Source organism: Zootoca vivipara, chromosome 16 (genome assembly GCF_965207765.1).
Source record: "Zootoca vivipara chromosome 16, rZooViv2.hap1.1, whole genome shotgun sequence".
Classification (NCBI taxonomy): Eukaryota; Metazoa; Chordata; class Lepidosauria; order Squamata; family Lacertidae; genus Zootoca; species Zootoca vivipara.
The window spans coordinates 5,392,993-5,412,039 of NC_142599.1; the positions used below are offsets into that span (position 1 = coordinate 5,392,993).

At 43.7% G+C, this 19,047-nt stretch overlaps 1 protein-coding gene across 1 annotated transcript in view; it reads left to right on the top strand.

Moving 5' to 3' along the window:
* The window catches only part of BCL7A (BAF chromatin remodeling complex subunit BCL7A), a 30,497-nt gene extending 11,544 nt beyond the window's left edge, over positions 1 to 18,953 (top strand). The window contains exons 3-6 of the mRNA XM_035098711.3: positions 2,833 to 2,929; positions 7,555 to 7,722; positions 14,023 to 14,144; positions 15,077 to 18,953. Coding sequence (XP_034954602.2) covers positions 2,833 to 2,929; positions 7,555 to 7,722; positions 14,023 to 14,144; positions 15,077 to 15,151 — 462 coding nt within the window. The 3' untranslated portion in view covers positions 15,152 to 18,953. The remainder of the gene's footprint in view (positions 1 to 2,832; positions 2,930 to 7,554; positions 7,723 to 14,022; positions 14,145 to 15,076) is intronic.
* The last annotated feature ends 94 nt before the right edge of the window (positions 18,954 to 19,047 follow it).

Consider the following 19,047-nt stretch of genomic DNA (forward strand, 5'->3'; position numbering starts at 1 on the left):
AGACTCATCTAGTCTAACTGCCTCCAAGGCAGGAATTGCAGCTAAAGAATCCCTTACAGATGGCCATCCAATCACTGTTTAAAAACCTCCATTGACTTTCTGAGGTAGTCGGTTCCACTGTTGAACAGCTCTTACAATCAGAAGGTTCTTTCTAATATTAGGCAGAATTTCTTGTAATTTGAATCCACTGGTTTGGGTCCTCCTCTGGAGCATAGCTGCCAAGTTTTCCCTTTTCTCGCGAGGAAGCCTATTCAGCATAATGGAAAATCCCTTAAAAAAAGGGATAACTTGGCAGCTATGCTCTGGAGTAGGAGAAAACAAGCTTGTGCCATCTTCTATGTGACAGCCTATCAGATAGCTATCATATCCTATCATATCTCCTCTCAGCCTCCTCTTTTCCTGGCTAATCATACCCAGTTCCCTCAACCTATCCTCATAAGGCTTGATTTCCAGATCCTTGATCATCTTGGTTGCCCTCCTCTGCATACATTCCAGCTTGTCAATATCCTTAAATTGTGGTGCCCGGAACTAGACACAGTACAGGCAAATACTATTTTAGGCACGTCCAAGATAATGCGTGAGTATGCATGTATGCATTGCGCCAGACCTGAAAATAACACAGAAACATCACGAAAAGGGGCAGGGCAGGGTTTTTGAAGGCTTTTTCAATGATGGTTCAAATATACACAATTTCACATAAACATGTGGTGCCTTGGAATGTAACTAGTGCATAAATGGGGAGTTGCCTGTACTCCAGGTGGGGTCTGACCAAGGCAGACTTACTTACCTTGATCTGGACGCTAGATCAGATGCAGCCTATGAGGAAAAAAAAGGAGAAGCAGTACCATGTCTCTTGTCCTGAACTATTTGGAATAAGAGCAGAAGAGAGATTTAAATAGTAATATAGGTTTTAATGAGGCAAACTCTGCAGTTTTTGCTATTAGTTGTGAAAATGTGCAGCTTTATTTCCCATATTACTGTGGAGAAGAGTATTTGGAGTTTTAGGAATACAGGAAGCTGCCTTATACGGACTCAGATCATTAGTCCATTTAGCTCAGTATTGTCCATCCTACCTGGCAGCTGCTCTCCAAGATGTCAGAAAAGGTTCTCTTCTTGCCCTACATGCAAAGTAACTTCTGAGTTATGGCCCTTGACCCAAAATAGTTTGGCATTAATCTGCAGGAAAGTGACATTGCCCAGGTCTTTTTGCAAATACAATGAGATGATCAGAAATCCATGATTTGAAATAATTACAGCCATACCTCGGAAGTCAAACGGAATCCCTTCTGGAAGTCTGTTCAACTTCCTAAACGTGAAACCAAGGTGCAGCTTCTGATTGGCTGCAGCAAGCACCTGCAGCCAATTGGAAGTTGCGTCAGATGTTCGGGTTCCAAAGAATGTTCGCAAACCGGAACACTCACTTCTGGGTTTGCTGTGTTCGGGAGCCAAAACGTTTGAGTCACAAGCCGTTCATCAACCAAGGCATGGCTGCATATGTATTTTAACTATGGTATGACACATGCAGTTTAACTCAAATTATGATCAAAGAGTTGTAAGCAATATATTCTGTATCATTTTCTAAAGTAGTGAATATTCGCTAGACGAATTTTTCGTTATAAGAAAAGACCTGTGGAACGAATTAAATTCGTCTAGCGAGGCACCACTGTGTTAAAGAAATTGTATAGCTAAAACATACCTTCCTAACTAGGATTTTCCCAGTTGTAAATAAAATATGCTAATTGTACTTGTTGTGTGAAGTGCAGATCAGAAGCTTGAGTTAAACACTGTTCCTCCCCAATAGGTTTCTCCTCCTCAGTTTAAATTAAATAAATTTAAATTAAAACACCCTGGTCTCATCAGACTGGAAAATCAGCATTGATAATCACAAGCCTCTTCAACAGGATGTAATTGGACAACCTTTTCCACAGCTTTCATGGCTGAAGGAGAATACTTTTGTCATTCATATACTTGCATAGAATGATAGAATTGTAGAGCTGGAAAGGACTCTGAGGGACATCTAGTCCAGTTCCCTCCTCTCCCCTTCCGTCTCCTTGGGAGTCCTCTGGGCAGCTGATGCTGCCGTCCCTGGTCTCTGAGCTGCCCCACCCCAAATAGAGGTGCCTCCTCAAACTGCCCCACAGGGGCCTGGGAACCAGTCCCAGAGGCACCATTTGCCTGGGGAACTTGCCTGCTACAACAAACAGCCGCACAAGCCTTTCGGAGGCAGAGATGTGAGAGGGCATTAGAGGTAGGAGGGAAGGAAAGAGGGACAGAGGCTAGTATTGCCTGCGGCACCCCTGACCATCATTCAAGGCACACTGGTTGAAAACCACTGGGCGACACCATTTTGGATCCAGTTTCTTTGATATCAATACAGTGGTTCCTCTGGTTACGAACTTAATTTGTTCCAGAGGTCCATTCTTAAGCTGAAACCATTCTCATCCCTAGGTGCAGTTTCGCTAATGGGGCCTCACGCGCCTCTGGTGCGCAATTTCCATTCGCATCCTGGGCAAAGTTTGCAACCAGGATCAGCTACATCTGGGTTAGTGGAGTTTGTAACCTGAAGCGTTCGTAACCAGAAACGTTTGTAACCAGAGGTACCACTGTATGTCATTAATTGATTAAAATCAGTGGCACTGAGGGATGCTTGGTTTGCACTATTATACAAGAGATGCTTAAACTATTAAACTAAAGTTTCACTTTGTAAAACAAACCATAGTTAGTAACTGGGAATTGAATCGTGGTTGATTGGTTAAAATACCAAATCCCTGATCATTGGACCTTGCAGTGGAGGCCACACAATTTCATGACTTATTTTTTCCCCCTTCTCAGAAAACCAAGAACAAGAAAAAAGGTAAAGATGAAAAGTGTGGATCTGAAGTTACTACTCCAGAGAACAGCTCGTCTCCTGGGATGATGGATATGAATGGTGAGTGGAGCAGGGAGACAGTACCAGCTTCAGCAGATGCAGGTGTGGTGCGGAAGAGGGGCCTCTAGACATGGCCACTTGACTTCCGCATGGATTGATAACCAACGTTGGTTTAGTGTTTGGCTATATAATAGAACCCACATGGGCATGGCTGAGATCTGGGGTCCCTCCTGATACTAGTATCACCAGACATAGTTGTAGACCACTTTTTGAAGTGTTTAGCACAGGCATAGGCAAACTCCAGCCCTCCAGATGTTTGGGACTACAATTCCCATCATCCCTGACCACTTGTCCTGTTAGCTAGGGATGATGGGAATTGTAGTCCCAAACATCTGGAGGGCCAGAGTCTGCCTATGCCTGGTTTAGCAGATTAAACAGTATACAGTAATCTAAAAGGCTGCTGGGCAGCGGCTGCTTCAGAGAGAGAATTTTTCAGGCTGGCTTTGTGTTGAATTGGTGCTGGTAGGTTTGGTAATGGTTGGCTTTCGTCTGGCCTAGAAAATGAAGCAGTAGGAATGGGAAATATCATTAGATAAGTAAGTTGTAAGGGAAGGAAATCTTAGCATTGTTTCCATAAGTTGAAATGAAGCTTGAAGCAAGTTATATAAAGCATTTGCTGAGTGATAATTAATTTTGATCTCCTACATTCCTGAATTCACAAGTTCCATACCCCACTTTCTGTAAAGCATAAAACATTGGATAAGATCTGAAAGCAGCAAGGCAGTGCATGGGTTCAAGCACTTCCAAAGTCAGTGTGAGGCCTGAGAGAATTTTCCTAGCTTAAAAGAAGGATGGGGATGTATCCCAGATCTTGCTGTGAGCTTGGGAGAATACAGTATTGTCTTGCTCTTTTGTGAGACCTGGGGGATTCATTTGCCTTTCTTCTATCCAGCAGAGAGCAAGGGCTGGTCCTTCCATCTTGCTGGGCCTCTGAGGCACTATGAGCTCTTCCAACACATGCAAAACCACTCCCTCTCTCAGGAAGGGGTAACACTGGAAGGAGCAGCAATATTTGACTGGCGATAAAAGCTCAGCAGAATTTACGGTCCCTCTAGATTATTTTGGATACTACCCCCTGGCATATTGACTCAAAGCATTTTTAGAAATAGCCTGCTCAGCCTTCTTTTGAAGAGATTGTGCAGCCTTCCTAGGTCACCTCTCCAGTTGCTAGACCAATCTGATGGTTGAGAATGCTTCCCCTTAAATCTGTCTCTCTGTGCTCTATATCCATTTACTCTTCCCTTTTTGCACAAAAAAACAGTTAAATAAGCACACCGTAGCAGTGTTCTGAAGAACACAGAACGTCGTTTTTGGAAACCCTGCATTTCATCTCACTTGATGCACTTGTTTCACTCTGGTTCAGTTTTGTTATCTTGTGACTAATACTGCTTCAGATTCTCATCTGATGTCAGAAGAGATTCTACCGGTAGGTCACATGGGGGTGCTTTCCTGCTGTAATATGTGTCCCTGTAAAGCCTTCAACCTGACAAAAGAAAGTCTGGAGAGTTAAGGTTTTCTCTCCAGAAGCATGTACTTGACAGATTAACACTTAAAGTGAGTCATTAAATGTTACCATGGCTACCATCGGTGGAATCTGTAATTTTCCAATTCTGAATGTCTTGGTGAGAGGCAAAGTAGGTAAGGCGATAGCTTTTATTAGCCAGCATCTTTCATCAAGTGTGGGGAACTGTTGAAACTCCATGGAGGAGTTTTTCAATTGGAAGAAGAAGAAGAAGAGGAGGAGTTTGGATTTGATATCCCGCTTTATCACTACCCGAAGGAGTCTCAAAGCGGCTAACATTCTCCTTTCCCTTCCTCCCCCACAACAAACACTCTGTGAAGTGAGTGGGGCTGAGAGACTTCAAATAAGTGTGACTAGCCCAACGTCACCCATCAGCTGCATGTGGAGGAGCAGGGAAGCGAACCCGGTTCACCAGATTATGAGTCTACCGCTCTTAACCACTACACCACACTGGCTGTGGCCAAAGCCTATTTATTACCTATATTAAGTTGCCCTTTATTTTATTTGAGCATCACATGAAGCTGTCCTTAGGCTGATTCAAATCATTGGTCCATCTCACCCAGCAATGTCTCCCATAACTAGTAACTACTTTTTAAGAGCTCACCCTTGGCTCATTCCCACCACCTGCTACCATATTTTTTTAGCTGGTGGTGGTTAGGATTAGATTTAGTACCTTGTACAAATAAATAATGCATTCTGCCACTGAGGTATGGATCTCCCCATATTCAGTTGTGAATTCTTTCCCTAGGAGAGCTGCTCTTAGAGAGGGTCTGTATAACCAGGGTGGAGTGGGAAATTGGTCCTCTTTGCTATAAGCAAGTTCAGGTATCTGGAATGGGTCTAAATCTCTCTCGTTTAAGTGCATCCATACACAGCCATGTAGCGCTGACTAGATGTTTATTGGCATGAATGAAGGATGAATTTGCCGGAAATCTAATTACCTGCATTTACCTTGGTGCAGATTTGATTGAACTAGCCATTTTAGGTGCATGCCGTTGTCTGATGCAATTTAGAAGATGTAGCTGGATTTTACTCCATAGCTGTGATCTCCTTCAAGTGCCTTTTTAGATGAAGCATTTACCCCATGAAGGAGGAGCTACTAACTTTTGTAGCAGCCGTGTTTCCTATGCATCCCAGTATTTGTGACTGTCCTTTTGTCAATAATGGTCAATGCAGTTCATTCCTTTAAATTCCACCCTGTAATAAAATCAGATGAGCTTAGTTTGTAACCACTGCATTCAGGAGTTATGTGATCACATTCAACATAACAGGGGCATGTATAAGAAAGGGAAGAAGGAGCAAATCATGAAAGAACAGTATAAAGGAGTAGCCAACACTTGCAGGGAGAAAGTCAGGCAGCTATAGCTCAAAACAAGCTCAGGCTTGCAAGAGAGATTATAAATAATAATTGGTGACTTTTGGGCTGTGTTTGAAGCAAGAGCGGGTCCTCTGCATGAAGGATATGGAGAAATGCTATTGGGTGACAGAGTGAAGGCATAACTGCTCAACGTCCATGCTCAACCTGGTGTTAATGGAATAAAATAAATGATACAGAGAGGGTACTGTAGCCCAGGATAGGAAAAGAGGAGGAAAGGGAACACCTAGCTACTTTAAATGAATTCGGATCTCCAGGGCCTGGTGAACTGCTTCCAGGGAAACTGAACGAACTTGCAGGTGTAATCTCAGAATAAGCTTAGACTACAGAATAAGCTTAGAGAATTCATGGAGAACATGGAGACTGGAGGTGGGCAAATGTTGCCCCCATCTTCCAAAAGGGGAAGAATGAAGACTCTGGGAACTACCGGCTGGTCATCTTGATGTCAATACCAGGAAATGTTCTAGAACCAGATAATCAAACTGTTGGTCTATGAGCACTTAGAAAAAACAAGTCATGATTTAAAAGTTTGGTGGGTCAAGGGAATGCTGTGAATGTAGTGTATCTTGATTTTAGTAAGGCTTTCGACAAAGTCCCCCATGATATTCTTGTGGAGAACCTGGTGGACCGACTGAACCCAAAGAGTTCATCCTGGGTTTGTCGTCATCCTGGAAAAAAGTGACAAGTGGGTTGCTTCAGGGTTCTGTCCTGGGCCTGATGTTGTTCAACATCTTTATAAATTACTCGTATGAAGGAATTAAAGGAAAGCTCATCCTGCAGTTTGCCTGGCTGCCAATAGGTGGGCATGTCAAGTGCAATATGACAACAGAACAGCAAACAGGCATACAAGCAAGTATCAAAATGAGTTGCAGGACAGACGAGGGTTGTTTCCAGAAATTGTCCTCCTCTGCTGCCATTGTACATCTGACACAGCCATTTTGGGCTCTGCATCTGCTGCTGGGAAGGTAGAAAGCAGGTACAAAGCAAGATGGTTGTTGAGGAGCTGCCTTGGCAGGCATGCACCCTTGGGACCAAAAAGGAGGTTAAAGGTAAAGGGACCCCTGACCGTTAGGTCCAGTTGCGGACGACTCTGGGGTTGCGGCTCTCATCTCGCTTTATTGGCCGAGAGAGCCGGCGTACAGCTTCCGGGACATGTGGCCAGCATGACTAAGCCGCTTCTGGAGAACCAGAGCAGTGCATGGAAATGCCGTTTACCTTCCCCTCGGAGTGGTACCTATTTATCTACTTGCACTGCGTGCTTTTGAACTGCTAGGTTGGCAGGAGCAGGGACCGAGCAACGGGAGCTCACCCTGTCGCGGGGGTTCGAACTGCCAACCTTCTGATCGGCAAGCCTTAGGCTCTGTGGTTTAACCCATAGCGCCACCTGCATCCCAGGAGGTTACTGCAGGATATTTTATCCTCTTCAACCCCCTCTCCTCCATGAATGGTGGTTGGGATTGGAGTGAGCTGTGAGGGGATTGGGAATAGCAACAAGAGTGAGTGGGTGGGTAGGCAGGGGTGTGGGGAGTTGTGAGAGGTGGCGGTTGAAAGGGATGGGGGGCAGAAGGAGCCATGAGAGGCTGAAGAAGTGAGGGGTTGGGGGAGGTGGAAAGGGGTGGGGGGCTTGGCAGGATTAGTGAGCAACACATGCAGGTCAGCAGCCCCTAAAATGTAAATAACATTTTGGGAGTGTTCATCGCTTTCATCAAGCCTGTCTCTTATTTACAGATGATAACAGCAACCAGAGTTCCATAGCTGATGCTTCACCAATAAAACAAGAGAACAGCAGCAATTCTAGTCCTCTGCCAGAGCAGAACTCCACAGGGCAGGCAGATGGCCCTGGAACAAAATCTGACGACACTCAAGCAGATGCAAAAGAGGAGCCTGGTTCAGAAGGTAATTCATGTACAAATCTTCCTACTCATAACTGGTAGGTAAACAGTTGACATTCCATGTGCACCATATAAACTTCATTTGTTAGCAGACACACTGTGTCTCCCACTTGATACAGTGGTACCTCTGGTTGCAGATGGGATCTGTTCTGGAGGTCCGGCCGGATCCCGAGGTTTTTGCAACCACAGACACCGCTTCTGTGCATGCGCATGGGGCAGTAGAGCACTTTTGCGCATGTGCACGCGGCAAAAACTCAGAAATATATTTCCGGGTTTGCCACTTACGTATCCCGAAGTTTACATAACTGGAGGGATACGTAAGTGGAGGTACTACTGTAACTAATTTAAGATCTGCCCTCCTCCCTACTGCTTTGAAAACTGACACTCCGTTTTCACTTAGCTACTTTTTGCTTTCATTGACCACATTCACACAATGCTAAACCATGGTGTAGTTCTATGTGGACGAGCCTCCATAAGCTCAAGGAAAGTGTTAAGACTCATAAGCGTCCCATTCCCTCCATGCAGGGGGGGGGGCGCCACGCAGCCGTGCCTGCCCGGCTGCTCTGCCGCTCCGCAAGCCTGCCCGTCGCACAGCAGCGCCTTTGGCGACCGCGCTGAGCCCGGCCGCCTGCCCGCTAGTTGCGCTGAAAAATGGGGCGGCGGCGGGATCTGTTGCACCACGGCGCCAGGGCGCCAAAGGTGCTTAAGACGGCCCTGACTTCTGTGAAGTGTAGGCATGCTTTCAACAAATCCTTGGCTTAGTGTTTTGTACAAAACAGGGATTGTGATTTACAACAAGCAATGGTTAACTGCTAAACAACTTCAAACCATGTATTATGAAGCTGGCTTGTTTAAGTAACCATCGTTTGTTATAAACTATGATTCAGAGTTTGTAGATTTCACTAACCAGAGAATAGATAATTTGAAAGCAAAGCAAAAGTCAGTGGAAATATTGTTCCTGATGTGCTGCTTGTCTACATAGTGCTGTGGTTAACCCTTGGCTTAATGCAAGAGTGGGGAACTGGATGCAGCCTGTCATTTAGATTTTAAAAATCTGGAGCATGCTTAGAGTTTCTTCCTTCATAAGTTTGAATCCAGGTTGCAATGGCGAATATTCTGGGCAAAAGCAGGAATTGCATTTGGCACTGAATTTTAAATTTCAGCAGACATCAGCTCCACTTAGTTACTCCAATCAGGAGTTTAAATTGAAAACATGCTGAATGCAAGTGCTGCCTGCTGAAGAACAATTGGGAGCACACTCATGTTAAGGTTTCTGCCTGCTTGCAGCCATGGCTTTTCCTACCCACACCTGGTATCATATGGTGTCAGGTAAGGCTGGGGGTAAAATGGACTGCTGGCTCATATTTGACCAACAGACTAGAAGTTCCTTATCAATAAGGAACTTACAATGCAAAAAATAAGTCATTCTCACTTTGTGCAATTACTGTTGGTGATAAATTTTCACTGAGCTGAATGTAAAGCACAGCTCAGTTCTGAAAGCTGTTCACGTTTACCCCTTACTTTAAGATAGCTTTATTAAATTACCTGACTGCTTTAGTGCCAGTTCCAAAAATATATATTTTGTTCTCATCTTTCTTGACTCTTCTGCTGACTTGAATTCAGTTGATCACTTTCTGCATGATTACCTTTATATCCTAAAACTCACTGATTCCATTGACTCACTCTCTTCCTACCTGTTTGCTATTCTAATCCATCCTCTACTTTCCTTCTCTGTTGAGGTCCCTGAGGGCTCTGTTATTAGTCCTGTATGCTTGTCTCTCTAGATACGTTAGCCCCGTGTAAGCACACAATATTCCATGGTGCTTGTTATGCTGATGGTACCAAGCTTTACCACTCTAGCTCAGTTACAGGTAGGTAGCCGTGTTGGTCTGATGCAGTCCAAATAAAAATAAAAAATCCTTCCAGTAGCACCTTAGAGACCAACTAAGTCACGGGTGTCAAACACAAGGCCCAGGGGCCTAATCCGGCCCGCCAGACCTCGTCATGTGGCCCGCATAGCCGCCGCCGACAATAGCTGCTGACAGTAGTTCTGGAGCCTGCGATTGGCCGAGGGTCAAAACTGGGGGCGGGGCTGCAGGCGGAGGCCGGGGCGCTGGGGCCGCGCTGACGGCCTTGGCCAGGGAATTTCAATTTCGAATGAGGCTGAGGGAGGCGGTGGCACAGCGGCCAGACGGGGAAGTGAGATGCAGGAGGAGGAGGAGGAAGCCCGCCGAGGAGGTAGGAAAGCCCTACAGGCGCCACCGGCAAAGTTGGTGCCGGGACGGAGCAGCGCTGGATTTTTTTTTGGCGGGCTTTGCTGTTGTCTCCGAGAGCGAGTGAGGCGGCACTGGGGAGCCGCCGCCCGCCGCTTCCCTTCCTCTCCTCGGCTGCATCCGGGAGGTGGGCGAGCGGGCGAAAGGGACGCGGAGTGAGCCTGAGGGGGAAGTAGGCGAAGCGCAACAGCCGCTCTCTTGATGGAGCCGGGTTTCTCTTCCCTCTTCCCCCGTTTTCTCCTCATCCTCATAGACATTCGGGAGGGTGCCTGGCTTTTGCTCTGCCCCCCACCCCCGAGCCGCCCTTTGGCTTCTCAGTTCCGGCGGAGCTGCTCCCCGGGGGGCGGCCGGGAGGGAGGCGGCGGCAACGGCACGGGTTCCTGCTCTTCCCGCTCTGCCGCCGCCTCCTCTCAGCCCCTCGTGATGTAGGGCTCCAGATGGAGTCGCCTCGCGGTTTGAGTAGGTGGGAGGGGAATTTTTTTTTGGGGGGTGAGGTTTTCAAGCCTCCTCTGCCTGCAGTCCCGGTAGGGAGAGGCGGCGGCGAAGGCGACAACAGCGCGGGTGGGGGAAAGAGCAGCTCTGAGGCGAAGATGCACGTCTGCTGGGGCTGCCGCCGCCTTCCTCCTCGGGAAATCCGCTGCCCTCCCTCAGCGCGAGGGGAAGGGACTCTGGCGCTAAGGAGGGAGGATGCAAAAGCAAAGCAGGGAGTTGGCGCTGCACCGCATGTTCCTGCCCCTCTCCAAAGCATGGGGTGGGTTGCAGCGTGTGGTATCCTGCCTAGTGGGGTTTGGGTGTGCGCAGGGCAGGAGAGGGAAGCCCTCTTTCCATCTGCAGGTTTTTAATCCCAGCAGTGGCTTTCTCCTTCCTGCCGGAGGTTTAGATGAGCCCCCCCCCCCCCGGAAGCCGTCGATCCCCACCTTTTGTTCAAATTTCCCTCGTTTACATCCCCTCCCACACACGCGCCACGACGCAGGAATGTGATCCGCGTGGGGGCGGGAATGAGCTTACATTATTACAAAAAACAGTAATAATTGAATGCAGTGACAATAATTTATGATAATAAAGAGTGGACACATAGTCCTACAGACACAACCGGCCCTTTGAGGGTGACCAAACTGCTGATGCGGCCCCCGATGAATTTGAGTTTGACACCCCTGAACTAAGTTTTTCATAGGTATGAGCTTCCGTGTGCATGCACACTTCTTCAGCTCAGAACGTTCTTCCTTCATCCAATTCCTTGTCTCCAAGTGCTTTTCTGTTTCTGCTTGGATGTTTCATAGGGGTCTTAAGATGCCTAGGACTGAACATCTTGTCTTTTCTCTCAGCTAACATTCCCATTTTATTTATATTTCATAAAACGTATACAATGTTCGATTGTAAAAAAACAGCAACCTCAGAGCAGTTTCTAAAGAGGAAAAAAAATGGCTATAAACACAGTTTAAAGCATGGGTAGGGAAACTAAGGCCTGGGGGCCGGATCTGGCCCAATCGCCTTGTAAATCCGGCTCGCGGACGGTCTGGGAATCAACGTGTTTTTACATGAGTAGAATGTGTCATTTTATTTAAAATACCTCTCTGGGTTATTTGTGGGGTATAGGAATTCGTTCATTCTCCCCCCCCCCAATATAGTTCGGCCCCCCACAAGATCTGAGGGACAGTGGACCGGCCCCCTGCTGAAAAATTTGCTGTCCCCTGGTTTAAAGTATTAATAAAAAACAAAATAAACAATAAAGTAAAATCAGAAATCAACATTCTACATTTATGACTAGGCATGTCTAAGCAAAAATGTATTTAACAGGCTCCAGTAAGGGTACAGTAAAGGCACCTGCCTCATGTCAATATGTTCCTATAATCAGATTGGGGGCTAAATTGAACCTTAAAGCATGCCTTATAAAATGCACTCATTCAGATAGTAAGCTGTGACATCTGTTTCAACTTTCATAGTTCAAGATTTATTATAGGTCAGATAATATGGATGTAGATTGATTCTTCCTCTTCAGAGGAGAGGTCTAAATTAACAAGTTTTTAATCAGAGAATAAGGAAGGACACCTTGTTCAGGTTTTGGCAGAGAAATCCATGCAGTTTTTCATAACCTCTACAAAACTGCATCTACTTAGGCCAGGGGTCAGCAAACTTTTTCAGCAGGGGGCCGGTCCACTGTCCCTCAGATCTTGTGGGGGGCCGGATTATATATATATATATTTTGGGGGGGGGGAATGAATGAATTCCTATGCCCCACAAATAACCCAGAGATGCAATTTAAATAAAAGGACACATTCTACTCATGCAAAAACATGCTGATTCCTGGACCGTCAGCGGGCCGGATATAGAAGGCGATTGGGCCGCATCTGGCCCCTGGGCCTTAGTTTGGGGATCCCTGACTTAGGCTATGTCTTCTGTTCATAATGTTTAAGATTCTGACTTTAGATTCCTCCTGTATGTGATGGTAGGATGACAATTGCTTATAAGTTTATAAACACTGGCTGGATTCCTGGGTAGATCCAATTATGGAGCTTGTGTTTTAGCAAGTTGCACGAAATACAAAAGCCTTTCATGTTATGAGATACTACAGTGTGTACTTAAAAAACCCTTTTAATGCAAATCTAGCCTTTAGTGTGATCAGGTATGCTAGGTGTGCTTTCAAATCAAACTCTTACATTGCAGCCTTGTGAATACTGGAGGGGGTTACACCCACACCTTGCATTGCTCTGCTAATGGTTTTTCCATGTCCCACAAATAATTGTCTGGATCCTTGTACTTTACCTTCCCCATATCCATGTGGTCTTGGCCTCCCTCTAGTGGCCAGCTCAAGATTTCTTTTGTACGTTGCTTGAAGAAGAATCAGGGCTTTCCCCCCCAGCCAGAACCTTTTCCGGCAAACCCTCTCTGTGTACATCATCCTGGGCAGGCGGCGCGTTTTCTGTGTGCAGGAATTTGGATGGATTAGGAGCGATTTTGGCACTTTGCTTCTCTTCCGAAAGAAGCCCTTTAAGAGAGGCGACATTGTGCGTGTTTTCTCTAAAGTGTGAGATTTCAACAAGTTTGGCGTCATCCTGAAAGAAGCTCAACAACTCAGGGTTGTCTGTCAAAGAAGGTGGGAGTTGCTGCACCTAGGAAAAAAATACTGATAATTCATTTTATAGTGCTTTTTAGCCAAAGATCCCAGAGCGCTGTACAGTGGTACCTCGGGTTACAGATGCTTCAGGTTACAGACGCTGCAGGTTACAGACTCCGCAAACCCAGAAATAGTACCTCGGGTTAAGAACTTTGCTTCAGGATGAGAACAGAAATCGTGCGGTAACGGTGCAGCAGCAGCGGGAGGCCCCATTAGCTGAAGTGGTACCTCAGGTTAAGAACAGTTTCAGGTTAAGAACGGCCCTCCAGAACGAATTAAGTTCTTAACCAGAGGTACCACTGTACAACATTAAGAACATAATTTACACAACATCATAATGACAACATAATACACAGCATCATAATGAAATAATCATAACAGGCCCCCCATTTAAAAGGCCATAAATTGCTCCAATGCCCAAGTGTCCTTGCGTTCTAATCCAAAATCATTGTCTCCCTTCTAGCTAAGACAACAACAAATCTGTATGTAGTCTATGGCTGGGTGGAAAACAGATTAGCAACCTTGGTTAGATTAATTGACTTTAAAACCCTTTTTAAAGTTGGGCCAACACATCTTGGAAAACATAATAGCAATACTTAAAGCCTGCTATCTGCACTTTTAATGTCTTAAAGGTGTTCCATCTTCATTCTTATACAGAAGGAAATGCTTCTTCCCAAATTATGCCACACACACACACACACACACACACACACACACACACAAGCACATACCTTCTAAGAACAAGTAAAGTGCACATTTTTCTTCAAAACTATTGTTTGGTAGCATGCAAACTTATGCAGATTAAATAAACTATAATTTATTAGAGAGTATTAGTTATACTCTCTAATTTGGTGAGAACCCTAATGTGAAGTACTATATACATTGTGATTCAGTGCAACCTTATTAACTTTTTCAGATGCTTCTGATGAACAGAACTCACAATCTTCAATGGAGAATTCCATGAATAGTTCAGAGAAAGTGGAAACTCAACCTTTGGCAGAAAATGATATAACCACAGATGCATCTAAAAACTCTCAGGTAATTCAAAAATCATAGATACGCAAATAAGTACTGTCAACAGTGCGAATGAAAGTTTGACCTGTCTTGTCCATTGGATTAACATCTATGTGTTCATGCTTTCTAGTTCTGTGAATGCTTTGATTTCTTTCCACTTGAGCATTGACAGTGAGCTGTTGTGCTTTGCACGTGGTCTAAGCAGCAAGTTGTCATTAATATGGGAGAACTAGTAAATTGCTAGATGATCCTTTTAGGGCTGTATGTTCCTTTCCACATAAAGTGTTAATAAGCTGGAAAGATGGTAATGTCACCAGTTTGAAGTGAACAAATTATGGAAAAAGCATGTTCCTTTTCTTCTAAAATCCCAGCCAGAAGGTATGAAGGTTGTACTCCAGCCTCGATTATCTTCTGAGACCTCACATTATCCCTTCTTTCCCTATGTGTCTGGGAATTGATATAGCCTTAACAGTCCACAAGCTGCAAATATGTCTTCCAGGTGGTTACTGATACTTGTCTTAGTATGTCTTGCGAGGATCATAGAACCGTAGAGTTGGAAGGGACCCCAAGGGTCATCTAGTGCAACCCCCTGCAATGCAGGAATCTTGGCTAAAGCATCCATGACAGATGGCCACGCAACCTCTGCTTCCAAGGAAGGATAGTCCACAACCTCCTAAGGGGGAACTGTTCCACGATCAAGGAGCTCTTATTGTCAGAGTGTTTTCTCGTATGTCTTGGTGTGTGTGATCTTATGGGTTGGGGCTATAAGGTAAATGTGTGTTGCCATTTTGGGAACTAGGACTTACACGGGTAACTATGATGGCAGCTTTCATGTTGCTTTGTGCGCCATGACACTTGCTTTCTGGGGTTGTCTTATACCTCTGGAGCACAATAACATTATTTTGCTTTTATTCAGTACTCATGCTGATTCTTCTTTTTTCTCTCCTCCTGTTAAGGACTCTGAAGGAGCGCCACCTTCAAAAAAGATGAAAGTAGAGGCTCCCTCTCAACAAAACGTTGATGAAATATAGACACTAGATTTTTCCTGGCCAGTTTTTATGTAAGGTACATCAGTGGGCTAAATTATATAGAACAACCATATTTACATATATTCTCTTGGATGAGGACAGAACTCCTATGAACTTTTCAAGTTACCAAGCAAAAATCCAAGAAACCAAGCAAAGGCATAATCTCTTCAGGCACTGAAAAGTTTTCTTTTCTGTGAAGCAAAACGTTGAGAATTTAAGTTACTGTCTCTGAAATGGTTGGAGTAAACAACTCAGGAGGGGTCTACGCACTGTTTCTAATGTCAAAATTACAATTATGTTGCTGCTGTATTTTATCACATTCTCTATTTAACATTATAAGATATTTAAGGATGGTACAGGTCAGGTCTTCTCATGTGAAGTTCATCCTTCTGATGTGATGTCTGCTTTTTTCTTTTTTGTGTGTGCCTTGTGTTCCAAAACAAAAAAACAAAACAAAACCAGTGCTAATTTTTAAAACTTGTTTTTGACAGTTCTCTCCTCTGCAGAGTGGCCTACGGTTTGTACAACGCCATATAGGAAACTTTTCATTGTGTTTGTTTTGTTTGTTTCTATTTTATACCCTGGTGCTTACTATTTTAACATAAGAGCTATTGTGAGAGAAATCAGGAAGCCATTTTCACTGTTGGAGTCCAGAGAGAACCATACAGCTGACGCTTGATTTTTCTGCATCCTCAGGGATGACTTATTTTTAATGCATCAATTTGAGCCACCAAGACCCTCTTCTGGCAACCTCCACAGAAATGCATGCAAGTTACACAGTAACAATAGCTTTGAATATTTTCCTGATGGCATGCCTCCCCTTGGCTGAATAATGTAGTCTTTTAAAACAGATATACCTAAAGTGAACATGCTCTGCTGTTTACTTACCTTGGTGCTGGTTTGGAAAAGTATTGAAGCAAATTATGCGTTTTAAGTACTAGATCTAGATAACTTTATCAGAGTCTTTTTTAAAAAGTGGGTCAACTATAAATACAGGTACAAATAGGCATATGTATTATGACAGATGTAGTTTTGATTGAAATGAATTTCATTGTACTGTTCTTTTACAATCAGTTTACTGATACTCCAGGCAATACTGTACTTGAGGCTTACTTTTGTTTCAAGAGTAGCTTGTAAATACAGTCTTGTTACTTCTGTAATCTCTTCTTCAGACATCTCTCAGTTTTTGAAAAGTTCAGTTTTATTTCTTGCATGTTTGACTTGGCAGGAGGCAGTGTGTAAATCATATCCATGCTACACAGCCATTGAATATGCTGAACCATCTATCCATATCAGATGCTTCAATGCGACTTGTAATCACTAGTATAACCACACAGTGGTGACTAATTCCTTTTGAAATCAGTGCAACTTTAGTTGTAACGTTTTAGACATTCCCAATGGGGCTTAATTGCGACTAGAACTAGCTGGGGTCTGGCTTATTATGTTTTGCACATCTAAAGAGGTGTTGAGCCCTTAAACCTCCATTTGATGGCTGGGGAAAATATGTGTGTGAATGGAAAACACAGAGGTGGCATAAGGAAGCAATGTGTCTTGATAACTATGAAGCTGCAACCTGCAGCCGTAAATGTGGTTGCATTTAATTTACAATGGAAGTACTGGGTGACCTTTTTATTTTTAAGGAAAAACAACCTGCCTCCAATCAAAACACTGCATAAAAGTAATTTACTAAGCTTTATTTCTGATTTCTCCAGCGGTGAAAATGGCTTGAGCTTTAACTACTGTAATGCATTTGCAATGAATTCCGAGAAAAGTTAGAAGAGGTGGAGGTGCCAATTCTGACCTTCCATCACAACATTTTTTAAGCTGCAAAGAAACTGGCTATACGCCCAAGGCTGATATATTTTTTAATGTTAAAGCAAACATTTTGCATCTCATCAAAATTAAAATTGGCTGTGAATTGTTCATGAAAGCAGTGTGCTCCCTCCAAAGTCTCTTTGTGCTTCGATCACAAAATTCATTTAATATCAAAAAGAGCTGTTATATTTGCACAGTATACATAAAGGGTAAACTGGTTTCCCCAGCCCTTGAATTGTGTATCTGCTTCAGAAATGTGGGTTATGACTGGTTAAATGGCAATCGGTATGGACACTAAATCCATATTTAACCAGGGTTCGTTTTTTGAAAACATATTGGCTGATCTATGACATAGACAAATATATTTTTGAACTTTAAAATTGTAATTATGTAGCTTTTAATTGATCAGTGCTAAAATGTCAGTGGGTTGGAAACCACTGTTGATATGTTGTCATGCCCAGTAGTTGCTGTCTGTACAAGCTTCAATTTTGTGGTTGTGTTTTTGATTTGTTTTACACAGGTTTCCAAGAAAGTAGATAGGCTTTTTAAATTTCAGAGCTGAATCCTGTACTTAATAAAATATAAATAGCACTAAAATACCTCAATTTTTTTTCATTAGGTAGAAATGTTTATTGGCATTACTGACACTGATAAGCTTCGTGATGAAACTGGCTTCTTAATTCCTACTATACTTTCTTTCCTCGGTTATGTGTCAGCCATTCACTAAGGCCTGCCGCCGCCACACAATTCCCAGTGTCTTTCAGTTGGGCTCGCTTGTGAATTGAGACCTGCAAATGAAAGATGGGTGGCAGTAGCCTTTGATGAACTGTGCAATCATTTTCCTATTCCATGACTCAAGAAAAAGAAAACCAGCATAACCACAGTGGTTAGTGGCTCTGCTTTGATTTGCAATGTTAGATATTTGGATACTCTATCAAGAAATAGGGGTTGGAGAAAGCAAATGGAATTGGACTCCTTGCACCCATTAGTATCAGTCTGCACCCTTTTATCAGGATGGAGGAAGATTTTGATGCTGTTTGGTATGCAGAAATTTAAAAAATGTGCATGCTGTAACTACTCTGCCTTTTGATAGGCCATTTGGATGTGCAGTTCAAACACATTTTTAATGCTTGAAAGTTATAGTTTAAATTGAACCAGCAAGGAAGGGATCTTGCAACCTTTGAGATTTGGTACTGGGTCCAGCTCCTTGGTTTGCTGCCATCTTTTGGGATTTTGTTTTATGGGCTTGCTTGGAAAAGGCTGAATTGATAGCAGTGGGGAAGGGGTGAGGAGAGTCTCAACACACCTTGCATCTGAGTGACTGGAAGTTCTCAGGCAGGCAATAGGTGGTGTCCACCAAACACACAGCTGTGCAATCTGTGCTCATTTCAGTGGAGGTCATGCAGCATCACTGGTTGGTGGGTTGAATCTGACTCTTTTTTTTTTAGAAATAGCGTGAATATCAAGAAGTGCTTCCTTATCGACACACTGGGCATTTGGACACTCAGTTACTCTCAAACTACATCTGTATACATAAACTAGCAAGGTAGCTGATCTTTGTGGGTTGTGGGGTGAGGAGGAAGACCTTCTAGATGGGCAATTTACTCAGTCAAAACATTTTATAGCAGAACTGTTCATTTTGAAGTTCTTAATAAGGGTGGGGGAATAGTTGTTAACATTCCAAAAAGTGCTGGCACTTAACAACAACAACCAGTCAGTGAGGCAGCATAAAAATTACTGGCTTTTGTGGTAGTTTGCTTCATACAGAAACATTGTCATGTTTTAGAATGTTCTTTATATCTAAAGCCCTGCTAGAAGGTGTAAAGAATTTTGTGGGTTCTTTTCATTACCTAATTGTTTTTCCACCTTAATGATTTTGTGTGTTGTACAGCAGTATAATTTTTCACTTATTTATTCCATCAGTAGCTATGGTTTGTACAATGTACAATGGTTTCATTAAAAAAATAAACTTTAAAGTCACAACACAAAATGCTGTGTGAACAATCTTTTGAATAAGAACTTAAATTAGTTGACTCAAAAGTGTGTGTGTGTGTGTGTGTGTGTGTGTGTGTGTGTGTGTGTGT